This window comes from Lissotriton helveticus, chromosome 3_1 (assembly GCF_964261635.1).
Source record: "Lissotriton helveticus chromosome 3_1, aLisHel1.1, whole genome shotgun sequence".
In the NCBI taxonomy this organism is placed as follows: domain Eukaryota; kingdom Metazoa; phylum Chordata; class Amphibia; order Caudata; family Salamandridae; genus Lissotriton; species Lissotriton helveticus.
The window spans coordinates 632,516,702-632,535,610 of NC_136061.1; the positions used below are offsets into that span (position 1 = coordinate 632,516,702).

Here is an 18,909-nt window from a genome sequence, read left to right on the forward strand (position 1 = left end):
TTCCTTCCTGCGTTTCAAGATTAGGGACAAAAAATCTACTTCTATGCCGGCTCAAAACATTGTCCCACAGCGTTCTGCTCCATTCGCCATGTTTGTTAGCCCTGTTGTGAAGCTACTGCAAGTCATAATGGATAGCTTGGGTACCACAGCACACCAGAACAACCTAAGGACATCATCTGCACCAGGAATCCTACACTGAATGAACAGGTTAAGAAGATTTCAGTGCTAGATAGCTCAAAGCTGTGTATAACAAAACAAGCAAATGTGTTGCTACTCATAAATGTCCCCGTCCCCCTTGAAATCAGTGGAGCCAGAAAACCTCCTTTGAGGAGGAGAGTGAATCCACCCTATAGAGGCTTTATAGGAGTTCATCCCTCTGAAGCTCCCAGAGGATGGTTTGCAAAAATGGGGCAGAATGTTGCTCTTTACTTTACAAATGTTGAAAAAAAATGTCTAATAGGCTTTAGAGTTTGGAGGCATTTATATATTACAATACTGCAGGATCTGCGGAGCCAACTCTCCATATTAATCCATATTTGTAAAGCGCGAACATATCACCCCTTAAGGTTTCAAGGCAATGGGGGTCGTCGGGGAGATTGTGAGCTATTACCCATAGTCACATGATGCTAAGCCGGGCTGCAGCCAGCCCAGGGGATCAAATCCTGAACCCCACGCTCCGGAGGCAGCCGCTCTGGCTGCTGCCCCCACCTCTCCCATTTTGTTGCTGTGCAACACCCCTCCTTTCATGCTGTCTTGGCATGCGAGACTACCCTTGCAACTGGTCTCTCTACTCTAGCTCATTCCTTTCATGTTGTCTTGGCCTGTGAGACTACCCTTGCAGCCGGTCTCTCTTCTCCAGCTCACTACTTTCATGTTGTCTTGGCCTCTGAGCCTACCCTTGCGGCGGGTCTCTCTACTCTAGCTCACTCCTTTCATGTTGTCTTGGCCAGTGAGCTTAACCTTGCGGCTGATCTTGCTTTTCTAGCTCACTCCTTTCTAGCTGTTGTGGTCTGTGAGCTTAACCTTGCGGCTGGCATCTCTTCTCTAGATCACTCACTCCATGCTGTCTTGACCTATGAGCTGCTGATCTCGCTTCTCTAGCTCACTCCTTTCATGCTGTCTTGGCCTGAGTACTTACCCTTGCGGCTGGTCTCTCGTCTCTAGCTCACTCCTTTCAAGCTGTCTTGGCCTGTGAGCTTACCCATGTGGCTGGTCTATCGTCTCTAGCTCACTCCTTTCATGCTGTCTTGGTCTGTGAACTTACCCTTGCATACTGGTCCCTCTTCTCCAGCTCTGGTTCCATCCCTGGCTTGTCCAGTGTGGAATGGATCTAGTGGACTGGGGTAGAGGATCTCATAATAAAGATCAGGGCAGTGGTCATACCCACTGTTTGGTAGTCAAGCCCATGCCCCTACTTTCTCCTTTACCTCTGCTGTTGAGCTTTATTTTCGACCAAAAAATAGTCAGCACATCCCCACGAGTGCCCTCTTGCAGTAGAGTAGGTGGTAATCCTTTCTAGGGTTTACTATGGCAATTTCCTGAGCATTCCAAATGCAGGTGCTCGCCAAAATATAGTGCAATGACACCTCCCCTTCAAAATTCAACTACAAGCTGTAAAAATTGCCGCAATCCTAGTGTGCCTATGCTGGGGTCTCATGACCAGAGCCATTACCAAACCTTTCTTGTCTTCATAGCCGTAAACCACAACTTCCACAGCTGTATGGGGTAAAATTAACTTTTACTTCAGCAGAAACATAATAGTAATATGAACATCCTGCAACCAAAAAGCTAGGAATTCCGAAAGCAGCAAGCAGGTGTAGTCCTTCTCTGCATGTGCCTTAAAACCTAGAATTTACTGCCAGCTGGTCTCTGTCGAGCCCCAAACGTTGCTACTCTCTGCCCTTCAGATTTACTTGTAAACCCATAATGTAGATCTTGTATGCAGGAATCCACATATTCTTATTTGTTTATATCCCGGAACTGACGCGTTCTATGCTCAACTAACCAATAATGCATTGTTTTTTCAAATCTTTATAACTTTGCTAACCTTCTATGTATCTTTTTTTTGTCTCTCTGTTTTGCAACAGGAGTATGTCATGATCGTGGTCTTCGGCATGGAGTACATCATCCGGGTGTGGGCCGCTGGTTGCTGCTGCCGGTACAGAGGTTGGCAGGGCCGTCTCCGGTTTGCCAGAAAACCATTCTGTGTCATAGGTAATTACAGAACGATAAAACAACTACAAAGTCAATGTTTGTATTCCTCCATTTTCCCTCTTATATATATATATATATATATATATATATATATATATATATATATATATATCTATATATATATATATATATATATATATATATCTGTTTAACTTCCCCTTTACGTGCCAAGAATATGTTTTCCCTCCATTTGTTCCTCTTATTTTTACTTATCACTTACTTTTCTCTTTTTTCCACTCTCTCTCACCCGTAATCTTTCATTCTCTTTCTCTCTGCATATCTTTAAATTTCCTTTTCCCTAAATGCTTTTCCCTTTATAAGGTGAGATATTTGTTGTTCATTGGAATGTATTGGGAATTCTTAACTTCCAAAACGAGGTTTTCCTCATGATGTAAGAGAATTCAACAAATGAGAATATGATGTTCTTTCTTTATATGTAAATTACATTGGTCACCTGTCATCTTGCTTCTCTGTTGACCTTTATGATGGCAGGAGAACTCTAAAATGGCTGCCGATCCCTAAGGGCCCAATAACGATTCTGGCAGTCGGAGCATGGGACCGCCAATGCTGACAGGGAACCTCTGTTCCCTGGATGTGGCAGCGCCGTTCTAAGGCCACATATGCTTGGTGGGACCGCCTGTTCCCACAAAGCATATTACAAGTTTCCTCTCTTCCGGTGGTGTCATGGAGGTTCTGACTCCATGTGCACTGTGGCGGAGAGGAAACAAACCCAAGTGTCTCCTCCGCATGTGGTTGCACACGGGGGCAAAAGCTTTCACTTTCGAGTCCATGCCGTGCAGAAACCTTGTGTGGCATTACCATTCGGTGCCTTTTTCAAAGGCACCACCGCCTTTAACAGTGGCACTGCAGAGGGAACTGTCATGTCGCACGCCCATCAGACCACTTTTAAGTTGAATCTGGCGGCAGGGGGCAACAACTCTTGGTAGTGCAAGGCACGGTGTGGTGAGCCGTCCACCCTCGCACTGCCAAATGTCGTAATTGGGCCCATAGTGTAGATATGTGAGGCCTCAGACTCTCTCCTGATGTCTCAGTATCTTTTCTTAAAGGACAGGTTAAGCTCTCCTTTGGAACGAACATAAAGGCAGGAATTTATTTTTAAATTGTGTGACAGGAATACTCCACTATTCCGCATGCTTTTCCCAGCATCCATTTACAACGAGGTTGTTACAACGACCGCGTTGTAACAACGCATACCATTACCCTGCCAATCGTAACAACAACTTGCTCTAGGGTTGGGGTGCGGGGGGGGCACTGGATGATGGAATACGATGTTTACTATGTGGTCGGCATAAAAAGACACATACTCATTATTGTATGTGTATCATAGGTAAATTACGAGTTTGTAATATGCAGTGAATCAGACACAAGATATCTAAGAATCTTCCCTGCAGGATACCGGTGGACGAGATTTTTGTACACGCTATGACAGCTTTCACAACACCCCTTCTTTGAAGACTCCACAGAGACAAGCAAAGCAGTTTAATGCTTTTTGCCTAAACACTTGGTTTTGAAGACCACACTACTGGACTTACACTTAGGGATATCCCATGGTGGCATGTCAAGGGGGAATTTCATAGATCAACCATTCAAAAACAAATAAAGTTACAAGAGATGTCCAAAATAGATTAGCTAAGTGCCACAAACAGATGGAAAAAATGAAGTGATGTAAAGCGAATAGTAAAGTATGTAACCTATATTGGGGGCCTGGGGGCCGTTTTTGTTACAGGGCCTGTACCAAAATCGGCCGAAAACCGACCCCCGTAAAGAGCTCGGCGGCACCTCCAACCACCCCCCCCCCTCCCGAGTGGGAAGGGGGAGGCAGGCCGAGCACTTGGCCAGGGCCTGTTGTGGTTCCCAGTCGTAACTTGGTTGTAACTTTGTTCATTAGTACATAGGTTCATTGGTGCCAAAGGAAGAGTATGAGAATTGTTATGAAAACCAGATAATCTTCTGATTATTACTGTTGGTCTTCTAAGTGGGAATGGAATAAACAATTCAGTTGATTCTTTAGCGGATGAGGTTGTCGTATTGAGTCGCAATAGGCCAGGTTTAGTTCCACATACTTATCCATAACAAATGTGCTTAATGTTTGCTAATTGTTATCGCAGCCACTCCCCTCCCCATGATATATTTCATTTTAACCACATACCTCTGACTCCAAAGTTTACATTAGCGTGAAGCGCGGGGATACCTCTCGGTCTAGCAGCACTATAGAAAATGTAAAATAAATAACACAGAAATAAATAAATACGTTCAGGATATGGCCCTTGTAAAAACGTTTCCTTTAAACATAGAAACGTTCTTTAAGCTAACTCCTTTTCAGTGAAGATCGCCTGAAGGCAGTCTGTGGTGAAATGTCCAAGAAGGTGGAAAGACTTTAACAGGAAGTCACTATGAAGAGTATTGTTTAACCAAAAAACATGAGGACCGATGTGATTATAACAAGGCCCATTGTAATATAGCAATGGACAATGATTCATCTTGATTGCTGTGTTTCACACATTCAGAAAACTAGTATTTTAAATCTCATATATATTTAGTACACCAATATGCTTTTAATGAAAATATCGAGATTGAGAAACACTGGAGAAGCAAAAACAATGTTAAGATATCAAATTCCATACATATGGCACGAATGCATAAAAAGGCTGGTGACGTAGACAGGCATCAAATGGCCAAACATGTATATATTAATCAGAACTCGTTATGCCAAGTCGAATGAAAGAACTGCGGAAGCATAACCATACCTGTCCATGCTAGAATCTAAATTAAGTCTCATTTTGACTTTAGCATGGATGGTGACTGTTTGGCTACATTACCAATTTTATTCCAATTCTACCCCAGTCCTGATTGTGACTCGAGGCTTATCCTGCTGGGGTCGAACTGTCCTCCATATGCAAGTGGTCAAACTAGAATCCCAGGATCTTTTTTCAGACCTATCAAATGCAAAATTACATACAGTTTGTACTCTCTCCCCCTTTAGCCAGTTTCGCAACTTTTTCATAAATATCATGTCAAACTCTGTTCACTTCATAAATCGCTACTGGTCTCATTTGAACATGTTTGCTCTGAACACTGTACTGTCTACATGAGGCCCGGGAGAAATTCTAGTTAAAATAGCACAATCTGTCATAATTTCTGGCATTCTGCATTACACTCGCTATGCGAAATTATGGAAAATACACTAGGTGTTTTGAGTAAAGACCAATCACGTAAAAATCCTATTACCGGGACATGGAAACAACATGAATGACCAGAACACAAGCACCTGTTGTTGGTAGCATCTTGGTTTTTTTCCCGTTTTTTTTTCCTCTGTACTCCTCCAAAATTGTTGCTGTCCTCTCTCGTTTGAACATGTTTTCACTGAGCCCTGTTCTTCCTACATAAAGGCCCAAGAAAAAATCTAGTTAGGCTTGCTCAATCTCTCTTAATTGCTGACATTTTATAGTGAGCTTGTTTTGCAAAATTCCAACAGCGAAATAAAGGAAAGATAAAATGATAATATCTCGAGGTTATTATCATTTTATGTTTTCCTGCTGCTGAAGGCTTGCGGGCGGGGCTGCTCAGATGACAGAGGAGCAGGTAGAGGAGTGGTTTGCCCACTCCAAGTGTGCATGAATGTCTAGCCCGGCCTCTGAGGCCAGCCAAACATTCATGCGCACTTTGTATGTTCTCCAGCAGGCTGCATTACAGTCTGCATGGAAAACTGCCCAAGCCCCCAGTCCCCATCTGAGCGCCGAACCACAGCGCTCAGACCAAATCACAACGCAGCATTGTGATTGGTCAGGGAAGCCTGGGTGAGCTTCCTGGTTCCTGTTCCTGGTCCAAGTCACACAAAGTGTTTTAAAAAAAAGAATAAATTTGCATTCCCCTTCCTCTCCCCCCCACCTCGCCCTGCCACCCCCGCTCCATGCCGGCCGCCACTGATACAATTGATGGTATCATCATTAAAGGCCTTTCGGGTAAAAATCCAGTTTTAGGAGTACACAAACAACGCAAACAACCAGAAAGTGAGTGGCTGCAGTTGTGTTTTTTTGCTCCTATTTTTTTAATGCAAAACTCGTCCTCGTTTCCTCGTTTCTAAAATGGAGGCGAGAGTGCATTCCGCACTAAAGCATAGCACCAAATGTTGGATTTACATTGAAGATAATTTTGCATACTTTTTCTGAAAATTATGCAAAAAAATCATTGTGTAAATTTCACACCATTCTAGTCTACATTACACTAGCACTTCATTGAACTTTTTAAATTCGAGATCGAATACCACATGATATCTGAAAATCACTTTTGTGTCTCCACTCCTTCAGATATGTGCCATAAAAGCACAAAGGTGCACCTAATGCATATGCGATTTAAAATAGTTTTTAGAATGTATTGAAAACAACACTAAAGAGGAACTGTTCTTCATAGTGCTGAAAGGAACAGGTTCCTCTCCTGGTTGGGCTACCCTGTTTTATTTCATACAAAACATTTGTCAGAGCCCTTTGATGGCTGATGCAGGACCGATGGTGGTGTTCGGCGACTGCTTTTAGCTATTTCTAATGTTAATGAGCTTGGTTCTCTACAGCAGGTGCTCAGTGGAGACTAATGTGGCTCAAGGAGCCCGTCGGCCATTTGAATTGGCCTCTCCATCCCTTAAGCACAGCGTTTCTGCATGGTGATAATGATGTCGGTTTCCGACAGCCTTTCCATGTCGGCCTTATTGACATGGAAAGGCTAGGCCCCTTTCTCCCTGGCCCTCCGCTTAGGGGCCTGGGGGTCACCTATGGTGCCCCCAGGAACCAAGAGGTGCCTGCCACACGATGCAGGGATTTTCACAAACTCCCTGTTTGCGGTCGCATCGTAATTAGGTGTGCGGAACCGCCGACCTATGGTCTGGCAGTTCCCTCACCGAGATGGTGTCAATCGGAGGCAACCTCAACCGACATCGTAATCAGGCCCTCAGTGTTTTATAATTCAATATACATTAAATATTAATAATACCTGCCACCCATGCCATTCTTATAGCTTTGAGCGGCCTGGTATATTCTAAATAGTCATACTTCTAGGAGTGGGATGGTTAGTAGTTGCATTGGTACTGTCATTTGCAGCACTAGCAGGGGCAATGGCCTCCTGACAAGGGCCCTTGCGCTTGCTTTTCTACACATTAGCCACTGCCTCTAGGTCTGGATAGACTCTGCTAGGCGGTTTTATCGCTAGAATGGAAGAATCAAGCATGTGTCCATTCGCTCTTACTCTTTTCTGTCTCTGCTTTTCTGTCTCTTTGTATATATGTGTGTTGCTTGCTACATCTTTCTTTTGCTCTCTTTGAATTCAGAGTTGCACGTTTCCTTTCTCCCTTACGTACCATGCTCTCTCTTCCCCAGTCTCTCACAATGAATTCATCCCATCTATTTCTCTCTCTCCACCTCTTTTATTCGTGACCCCTTCTCTCTCTCTCTCTCTCTTCATATCCTTCTCTCTTTGCCCCACCCCTTCTTCGTCCCCTTCTCACCCCCTCCAGCGTGCCTCCCCCAGCACTGACCTTCTATTCTTCAGAAATGCCTACTGTAGTGGTGGATGATGCAGACAGATGTTTGTGTCCTCGGAGACCCTTATTCCCTCCCCTAGCGAGTCCATCATCCAGGCCCCCCCTTACCCCCCCCCCCCCATCACACGCCACCCCTCCCAGCCATACCAGGTGTGTAAGGCAGCCATTCCCCTCTTTGTCTTGCTTCAGTGTGGGGAGGGGGCATGTGTGAGGCAGGGCAATGTTTGCTGGCGGGGGCCACGTGCTCACATTGTGGAGCCGGTGCTGTCAGAGTAATGAATTATCTGTATTAAACCTGCTTAGGGAGAAAACACAAAAACTGGCATTTCAGCAACTTCCGAGTCCTTCTCCCCAGGGTGCACGCTCCTCATGGCGGGAGGGGGGTGCCCCCACCTCGCAGCCTTCGGTACCCTCCCGTAGTGCTACTGTGGTGCCAGCGAAGAGCCTTCGGTACCGTCCTGTAGTCGTACGGCGGTGCCACAATTGAGCACCGGGCGTGCACCGCTAACAGAAGGATGTCCCTGAAGATACCGGGACGACGTTCCAGCAGATTCCGGTGTGGAGACGTAAGTGGTGGCACGCACCACAGGCCTTGTGCAGTTAGGGGGAGCGGAGCCGACAGTAAGAAGCGCTTCCCTCGAGAGGGCCCTGCCTCTCTGTGAGATAACACCATGTGGTTTGCATCCATGCGCTCTGAAACAGCCTTTGGGATGCGCACTGCGCTATAATATAGTAGGTTTGCTAACATAATATAACACACCACGTCATAACACAACATATTACGCATACTAGATATGAATAACAATGCAATATACGTTGCTGCTATGCGCGCAACTTGCAGTTTGACTGCTGAGGGTTATATGTCTACTGCTCAGAAAATTAAAACACAGAAGCACAGATTAAAAAACTTGGAACAGAGACGAGTCTAACTATGTTATCATTTTAAAACGCCTCAACGAATGAAATCTGAAGAGAAAACTGAAACGGACAACAAAAGTTGCATATTTGCATCTTCGGGCTGGACATGAGTTTCGCTATTTGAAACAAGATTTACTGCAAGGGTGCAGGGATTCATGAGTTGAACGAAGGCTTGCTCGATTTTTTTTAACGCTAAATTAATTTCACGCAATCCGTCATTATAGAGATACACGTGTTCACGCATTTTTTAGTTTTTTCACTCATTTACATTTTATGAATAATTTTTCCTAAGCAGGACAACCGTGTAAGCGGATGTGTGCCACGGCTGCAAGCACTGAACTAGCAATGAAGCAAGAGCAAATGCAAGCGAGGAGCAAGAACCATCTATTGTACTTTCACCTACGGTCACTATTCTGAACCAGGGATTTACGGTGGAGAGCCACAAGGCAGGGGAGTTGTAACTCCAACAACCATGGAGGACCAGAATCCGGTGGGGGGAAAGGGAAGTGCACTGGCATGACTGTAACTGGGACTGATCAACGGATTTTGGGTCACATGCCGAGGACCAAGAGAACAAAGCAAAAACACCCTATTTCAGGGGGAAAACTCCGAGGGGGAGCAGGGCCTTTAAAGATAAATACTTTGCCTGATGTCGACATGATGGCAGCCCGATTTGGCAAAATAGAGTTAAGACTCCCTGGAACCCATTTTATCCCGGCTGGCCCGCATAGAGGAGCAGCTAGACCATTTGTTGCCGTCTCAGGGAACATAACAAAGCAAAGTGGTCTCAATGAAAGATGTTCTCTGGGTAATGGCATGTTAGCGAGTGGTGAAAAGGCCTCCCTTGGAGCGCCCAAGAGTGGGAATATAGCCTTAGAAGGCCCTATAGCCAGAGGTGTAGAGATCAACATACCAGATTTACCTCAGGTCAGGGATAAGCACATAGATCCTGTGATACTGCCACAAACTCAGGCAAGAGGTGAAGAGAGGAGGGTCATCAGGAAACAAAGCGAACAAAAGGTACCCAAGCCTCTGAGTGCAGAGATTGTAGAGGGAGCATAGGGAACAAGAAAAGGCTGAATAGTGGTATTTAGTAATCCAGGCAGGACTATAATACCCTATTAAACCTCCACCCGGAGTGTACCTCCTACACATTGGTCCTGACAGGGGTCCCATATGCGGTCCCTGTGAAAGCAGCCAGAGCCTTAGTAATACATTTGTCAACTGGTTGCCAGTAAAATTCAGTCCCAGGTAAACGGGCGCAACCACATCATAATGGCAAGACGGGTAAGCTGGGTAGGGAAAACACAAAAAGATAGAGAAGGAGATTGTGTGGTCTTGAATTGTAATGTAGAAAGACGGGTGGACTTTGCCTGATGTCATCTAAGAGACTCTCCTTTGGAGCACATACAGGTACGCCCACTGGGCTTCTTTTACCCTCCCTATAAAGGGGGAACTATGCCTCTCTTGCGTCCTCAGAATAGAAACCCCCGTATTCAGTCCCAGACATGGCTCCATCCCAATCGCTTTGAGTCTTTGCCTAGTTTATCAGAAATTGATTGACTACCCTTGGACCCACATAGCTCAAGCAGGATGCTAAGGACAGGGGGGTAATCAGGGACATACTTCTTCCAGGGGTTAGAATAGAAGGACATAGACCTGGGACAAATCATTTTGACCACCACATACTTAAATTGCCTGATATTTTCTCCACCAACGGAGGACTCAGGTATTAGGCCACATAAAACACACCCTTTTAGAATCTTCTCTTGTAACATCACAGGTATTCAGTCGATATTAGAAGATGAAATGTGGTTAAAATATATAAATGGTTTTGATATTATCTTTACTCAGGAAACATGGTTCAGGGAGAACATCGAACTAGATGGCTTCTGTTCCCTTAATGTCCATGCCATTGCCTCTCTAGCTGGGAGAGCAAAAGGAGGATTAGAGACAATGATCTCCCTCAAATACGGGTCAATCAAAGTGAAGTCTGTTATAGACTCACCTTGGTATCAACGGATTTTCATTTTTAATTTGTTTCAGGTCAAGACACTTTTAATCAATTAGTACTACAATGTTTTTGACTCAAATAGATGTGACCTTATTGTAAATCTTAAAGAGGAAATTGATAAGATCGCGGGGAAGTGGCAGCCCCTGTGTATCTGTTGGGTGGGGGACTTTAATTGCTCTATATGCCAGCACAGCACAGATAGAGTATGTGGGTTAATGGACTCTGAGGGTCAACCCCCGACGCATTTTATGCACACACCACAGGGAGTTGCCTTAAAGGATATTATTATTGTGAATGATTTACTTTTTGTTGACACCTTAGTCAGTAACACACTGACTCAATATCCTACCTTTATGGGCAGAGGGACTGAAAGTGTCATTGACTTCATGCTAATATCCAGAAAATATGTCTTCCTGGTGGACAGTTTTGAAGTGGAGCCTAACAATGCCAGCGACCATAACCCCATCACTGCCTCCTTATACGTAACTGCCCAGGAGGAGAAAGGTGATGGTCGCCTCCTCCGGTATAACCCAAATCAAGGGGTGAGAAGGAAATGGAATAAGATAAATCCCCCTCAGTTTGAGGAGAGCATTGTCAAAGCAAACTTAAGCTCCATATTGCAATGCTTAGACCATGACTTCCCCGGAATTGGTTATACAGGGATTTGAGGGAATTTGTAGGGATGTTTCCCGAAACCTGGCAAATCCAATAGTATTAAGGGAATCTAGGGGGAATAAATGGGTTAATGCACAATGTACAAGGGCCCAAAAGAATCTAAAAAAGGCACTATGCACAACTCCTAGGGACAACACCCTAATCAAGAGTGCAAGGGAGGCTTACAAGAGCTTATAGTTGCTCAGTGGAAGCAAGAACTGAGAAAGCAGGCCTGGGGAGACTGGGAAGACTTAGAGAAAGGGAGCACACTCAAAGACTGTAGGAGTTTTTGAGAGGTAATAAACCACCCATTATTCTCAAAGAATTCAAAGGGAATGGATTCACTAATACCAGGAAAAGTGTGGGAATCACACTATACAAGTATATTTAACCCAAAGGGTATCATAAACAAGGAAATAAGTCATGACGTCCCTTTGAATCCAGTTACTGCACACCACCTGAGCTCTTCCCTATTAGTGAGTGAGGTTGAGGATGCCCTCATGAAAGGTATACAATATAAAGCCACAGGGCCTGATGAGTACCCCTGGATTTATTTAAAAGTAATATCTAACTTTCTGACAAATGTTTTCAGACCGACAATAATTGGCCATATTCCAACTTCATGGAAATGGGCCATAGTGGTACCCGTGTATAAAAAGGGAAACAAGGAAGACGCGGCCTGTTATAGGCCCATTTCCTTGATTGACGATACGGTTAAGGTGATGGGAAGGGTCATCTTAGCACTTCTAGAGACGTGGGCAGATTCATCTGGGCTAATATCACAAACTTAATATGGATTTAGAAGAGGCATGGGGACAAACAAACAGTGTCTCAATTGGCCCTGATTGTGGGTAAGTACATGAAGGTAAGGAAGGGGTCCATACACCTTGCCTTCATGGACTTGTCCAGTGCTTTCAATATGGTTAACAGGGGAATATTGTGGTCCATGATGGGAGAAATGGGTTTCAAGGAAACTCTCATTACCCTCCTGGGTAGGCTGCACACATCCACTACGGTAGCCATGCGATTTGGCCCAGTGGGAAAGAGAACCGGACTCATTGTTTCCACAGAGGGAATTTGACAAGGGTGCATATTGGCACCATTTCTCTTCCTTGTGTACACATATGGCCTAGAATCAGCTTTGATAGATCAGAAATTAGATTTACCGAAAATTGGTGGTAGCCCGGTTCCGTTGTTGTCATATGCGGACGACACGGTACTAATGGCTTTAACTGCAAATAGCTTACAAAAGTCCCTGAATGCCTTTACTGATTTTATGTTAGCTTTGGACCTAAAAGTAAATTTAACCAAATCCTACATTATGGTCTGTGGTCCAAGCCATACTAAATCTAGGAATTTCACTGTAAAGGGCAAGCTAATTGATAAGGTCTCTAATTTTACTTACCTGGGGTATGTTTTTAATATTAAATTGAACTGGGACTCCCTTATTACATCTAGGGTGCTGAACACTAACCGTGCTGTGGAAGGACTTTTCTGCTTCGCATGCAAGCTAGGTCACAAACCAGTAGCTGAAATGCGCACTTTATACAAAGCTTAATGCTTGTCTATTGCTACCTACGGGGCTGGAGTATGGGGAGTTCACAAAAATACTCAACTGCAAACACTAGAAAACACGTTTTTAAAAAGATTGTTGATGATCCAAAAATGCGCCTCCACAGCATTCTGTCGTTTTGAGGTAGGGATGGGTTTTATTGCAGATCTGATCAACATTGCCCCATTGATTCTTTGGGCTAAAGTGTGGCAGTCAGAACACTTAAAGCTCACGAGGGCGATCATCAAGGATTGTATGACGCTAGATGATGCTGAGGCCATTCATGGCTCTGCTATTTGAAAGGAAAATTTACCGAAATAGGCCTGGGGCATTATTATGATAATCCTTCTAGCATCTACATAAATATGAAACTGACCATAAAAAATGAAAATTTTGTTGAGCTTGACAATCACCGGCAGCAACCAGGGCTGTACCCCCATCTAGACCGGCACCTTTCACAACAACAACAATTTTACTTGTCCTTTACCACAAAGTCGCAATATAGATTTTTATTAACTGGGTTTAGGCTTTGCACATTGCACTTTTTGGTGGCCTTCCCCTAACAGGCTGGTTAGTGCAATAACCTTACTCCTTGCTCCTGTGATAACTCAGCACATCAAAGCACCTTGCACTTTATTCTTTTCTGTGCACTTTATAAAGAGCTAAGGACACAGTTCCTTATCCCATTTTTAAGAAAAGTTTGCCCCGCAATTACCAGAAAGGTTTCAAGCTCCTACATTCGCTGTCCTCTGAAGTTATTTGCACTGCAGTATTACATTTGATCAGAATTGCATTTTTAATAAGGAAATGGTATGAAATGTAAATGAAATGGCTGTTTTACCCTTTTAGTAACTTGATTTTTGAAACTTTTTTTAAAAGAAAACTTTTTGAGCTTTTGAGTCAAATGACATATTGTTGAACAAACTTTACATGTAAATGTTATTAATTTTGTATGTATGTTTTACTTTTATGGTCAATATTTTGAATCGAAAAAAGTTATTCTTTACTTGATTGAACCAGCTGATGATTATGCATAGTAGTGCCACTCACTGCAGCTCAATAACAGTAAAAACGGCCCACAGAGAGGACCGGCATGCCCAGGAGGCACAGAGCAGAATTAACCTGCAACCAGGGTCATAGTTTAGTCAGTTATTCCAGTTATTTTAAGCTGAGATAAAAAATGTAAGCTGACATCACTGCACAGATGCCCTTTGCAGGTGTAGTCTGATGGCTCTCTCTTAGTCAACAGAATAGAGTCCTGGCGCTTCCACTGTCATGCACATTGTGATCTTAGATACTGGCATTAACCTGTGGCCAGTATTGAGAAGCATCAACCCTTTGACCTTTAGATAATATTGACCCTGGTCATCACTACATTGATAACAAACAAGGAATGTGACAAATTGACAGTGAACTTCAGATACGTAAAAACTTTCCAAGGACATCAAAGAATACGCTTTGTTGGCACTATCAAGCTGCACCATTCATCTAAATATAGCTGCTTAAAGAGAACTTTGTTTCTGACTGAAAAATCAAATTTTTTACCCCAAGCAACTATCAAGAAGGCTTTAGTGAAGATTTAAGGCTAAGTTCAGATGATGACTCCACAGAATGAAATTCCACCAATTCTGCCTACTCAATGAAAAAGGATTTTCAAATCTATTTGAAACAGCAAGAAAAAGAAATAAACACAAAGAATCAACATTTTAATGAGAGCAATCTAACCAATTATCGAAAGTGGAAGCTGCCCCCACATTTCCAAAAGATTTTCCTCCTTTCTTAGAACTGGGTTGTTATTATCATGAAAAAAATCTTCTTGTCTGTCAGAGAGATATATACCTAAATTTCTCTAAGGGCCCATTCTATAATTCCTTTTAAAAAGAGGCTGGATAACTTTTAAGGAGACATTAAAGAGTAAACATCTGACCAACCTCATTTAGCTTATAAACTTCCTGCAATTTGAAGTCTTTAATTATTTGCAGGGCCCTGGTTATGTTAGCCAGTGTGGGTGTTAAATACTGCCAGGCATCGTCTGCATTTAACTTAATCACAGAAGTCCCTGAAATGGGTGTTAAAAGTTGTCTGCTTTGATGCTGGGTGCTTCTCTCCATAATAACAGAATAGGGCAACCCAATATTCCCACGGAACTGGGTATAATCAATAACATAAACAAAAAGTTCCTGAAGGAATTATTTCAAATTATTTGTCAACTGATAGAGATGTCATAAAAAATGAACATAATTCAATAAACAACCGGAGATTGTATTTATATAATCAATGAATTTATATAATGACATAAGATATATATACACTCATATATCCTATTTAGTCAGCATAGGTCAACATCCATATGACAGTTCATGATTGGCAACAACAACAGAAAACTGCTACTTAGATTCTTTGTACGAGCAGTAATGATTGACACTTTTGCAAGTTATATGGACAATATATACAATTTCAGCCATATATACATTATTTACCAACTATATACATTTATACAATACATAGTCTGATGATATTCGCAAAACAGTGTCAATTCGTCGACGTATCGGTCTCACACTTCACAGTTAAACGAGACCATTCTCAGGACAAGAGTTGCACCATGAATCTACAGTAAAACAACATATTATACAATAAGTAATCTCCTTGTTGTGTGCTAAGTACCTTTTTCCCACACCGGATATGGTGCTAAAAAAGTGGAAATGTGAGGGAACTATATATACAGTGTCTATATACAACTCTACACTTATATTCTAAAACTACAGCCATTCATGATCTATTCCAAGTGGTCGGGGAACGTGTAATTGACCTCTATCTTTACTAAGTGAACACATCTACTAAAATAGAATACCTCTTGTTTCAACAATACTCACAATTGATGAGTCACAATAGACCTAACCTACACAAACATAAATAAACAAAAAAGCCTATTACGTTATGACCAGTCACCGGTATCAAACTGCGCCAAAGATAGAGCTCACATGCTCAAACGGTAACTTCCGCTTACCTCCTGACTTTTGTATTAAGGAGAGGCAGGTCCTCACTGTTATTCGTGAACTTCTGGCATGTTTAGAATGCCCACCTGGGATCTATGTATCGTTAAAAGAGCAACAACAGGTATCCCTTAATACCTATTCAGCACATAAGACTATACACTAAAAATACAATTAAACTTAAAAAGTCTGAACAATCATAATTACTACCCGTCTACCACGAAAACCAGTGACACTTACGTGTTAGGGAATTAAACACCTCTCAAAATCTCCCGATTGCTATAAGGGTCGAGTGCCGAATGGCGTCTTCCTGGAACTCTATGACTATTTCCACGGCAATCGCGTGATGTTACGTGCAGCGTGGCGGCCATGTTTTTTGTCTTACAGAAAGTTGCCTGACTAGCTACTGCATTTGTGATGCAGGTCAGGCACACACGGCAGATTGTAGTCCCGATATGTTCGAAATTAGAAACCAGGGATAACAATATCATGCCCACATTAAAAAATATATCTAAAGATGTATTTACTATGTTTAGGTCAAAATAGTCTCCCCAGATGATATCTGGAGCTCAATTCGACACAGAAGAGACTAAATAAATCACAGAAGAGACTCAATAGACCAACACAGACACAAATCAGAATCAAAACGTAAAGAGTCAAAAGTCTACCTCAAGGTTGCTAATGCCTGCCATTCCACAAAGCAATTCAGTCCTCTTTCCACAGTTTTAGCTAACCATATCCATCTGTTCTCTTTTTGAGTTAACAGACGGTCCACATTGCACCTTCTTTTAGTGTTTCTAGCTGCTTCCAGGACAAACCACTTCATATCGTGAGGAGAATGTTGCTTTTCTAAGTAATGCTCAACTAATGGTGCTGTTTCAACTTTACAACGTATCCTGGACTGGTGTTGCATGATGCGCTTTTTAATTTCTTGAGTTGTTTTGGCTATGTAATAAAGAGAACACGGACATTCTATGCAGTAGATGACGTTTCTAGTTAAACAGTTGGTGTGTTGTCTTAATGTCCAATCTTTCCCATTAATACAGCAATTTTTTTATAGTAAGTGTAGTCTCACAAGCACCACAGGAACCACAGGGATAGTGGCCAACCACTGGAGGCATTCCCCACATACTCTGGATTGAATTTGTAACTGGCTCTTTGTAAGCCTTTACCAAGTAGTCCCTCAGGTTGCGTGCTCTTTTAAAAGCAAACCGAGGAATTTGGAGTTGTGGTTCAATTGTATGTATCAAGTGCCAGTTCTTTGTCACTATCTTCTTAATTAGGTTGGATTCAGTCCCGAATGTGGTGACACATGTGATCTGGTTATCAACCACACTTTTTATCTTTTTTGGTTCCAGTAGCGCTTGCCTGTCATAGTACCAGGCACGTTTCATTGAACGTTTAACCAGACGATATGGGTAATTCCTCATTGAAAGTTTTGTTTGTAAAATTTTTGCCTCCTTGAAATAGTTCTCCCTTCTGGTACAGTTTCGTCGTAGACGTAAAAACTGGCCAAAAGGGAGGTTGTCCCGTCGGTTCCGTGGGTGGTGACTGGTATATTTCAGTAATGTGTTACGTGCTGTGATTTTTGTGTATAGACTGGTAGCTAGACGCCGATCATTATTCCAAATTTTCAGATCTAGAAAGTTGATACATTCTTTGTCATGTTCCATGGTGAGCTGAAGATTACATTCTTGTCTATTGAGCCACTCATGGAACTCTTGCAATTGTGCGGTGCTTTTCTCCAGCAATTTTGCCCTTCCTTGTGCAATGATAATAATCAATTGAGACCTTGCTCCCTGGTATAAGGCCTTAATTGACCTTGTGAGTTGCAATGGTAACCGTAATTTGCACATAATATAAAATAAATATTTCCAACTCACGAGGCCAAATGCTATTTCAGTTGTGCAAAGCTCGAACCATATTTCCTAATGTTTTGAATAATTTTATTACCCTACATGAATGACATTCTAGTGTGTTCTCTGGTGGAACATCAAGAATATCTGAGTTTGGTGCTGTCCAGAATACATTCTGTTATCCAGAAACCTCTGAATTTAAGAAAAATGAGGTGGAGTATTTAGGATTCAAATTGAATGCCACTTGTGTTTCCCTAGATCCAAAGAAGGTTGCCAAAAATTTGGAATGGTATTCAAATAGTGATTCTCAAAGTTTCCATAGACTTGCAAATTGTTATTGTCAGTTTATTAAGAATGTTTCTTACATACCTATTGACATGACTCGTGTTTTAAAAATGGAAACTATGTGAAAGAGTTTTTACTCTGAAGCCTGTGAGACACATAAGAGGATGTTTACTCAAGCACCAAATTGATACCATCCTGGCTCAAGAAGTTTGTTTTGGAAGCAGATGCTTTTGAAAGAGACAAAGATGGTCCTGAACATTCTATCTTCTATTTATCAAATGTTTTGTCAGATGGAATTATCCAGTCCTTGAAAGACAACTTTTACAATGAAGACGGTTACACTCCATTGAGACATCCTATGGTGGGCACTAGGGAACCATTTGTGGAGAAGCGTGGCTCAGTGGTTAGAGGCGGCAGACCCGGAAACTGAGATCGACCGTGGACCAGGGTTCGATTCCCCGCCTCGGCGGGTCTTGGGCTCAAAATTCCACGGACTCGACAATTCTCGCTCTGGTGCCTACTCAACTCACGGGGTCACACTCTGCGACTCTGGGCAATAGCTTGGGCCCTTCGCGGCGGGATGCCTGGCTTTCACCTTGTGGACACCCTGCCGGGGTTTCTCACAGGGGAATACCAGGACGGGTTCCCTAAGCAAGCGCCGGGACGCTCACAGGCAGCTGTGCGCTTTACAAGTCCAACACATTTACATTTACATTTACATTTGAAATTTCAAACTAATCACTCGAATTTGTAGTGTTTGCTAAATCTTGACTGTAGAAATAGTCGAAAAGGTTGAGGGGCATTTTTCTATGTAAAGTCCGAATTCAGAATCGTTGGGAGAGGATGTGGCCTAATGGTAAGAGTGGTTAATC

At 42.7% G+C, this 18,909-nt stretch overlaps 1 protein-coding gene across 2 annotated transcripts in view; it reads left to right on the top strand.

Annotated features, from left to right (window-relative positions):
* Positions 1-18,909, top strand: part of KCNQ4 (potassium voltage-gated channel subfamily Q member 4) — a 1,096,614-nt gene that overhangs the window by 797,773 nt on the left and 279,932 nt on the right. For both annotated transcript variants that reach the window (XM_078680638.1, XM_078680639.1), the window contains exon 3: positions 2,088-2,214. In XM_078680638.1, the coding sequence (XP_078536764.1) occupies positions 2,088-2,214 (127 nt within the window). The remainder of the gene's footprint in view (positions 1-2,087; positions 2,215-18,909) is intronic.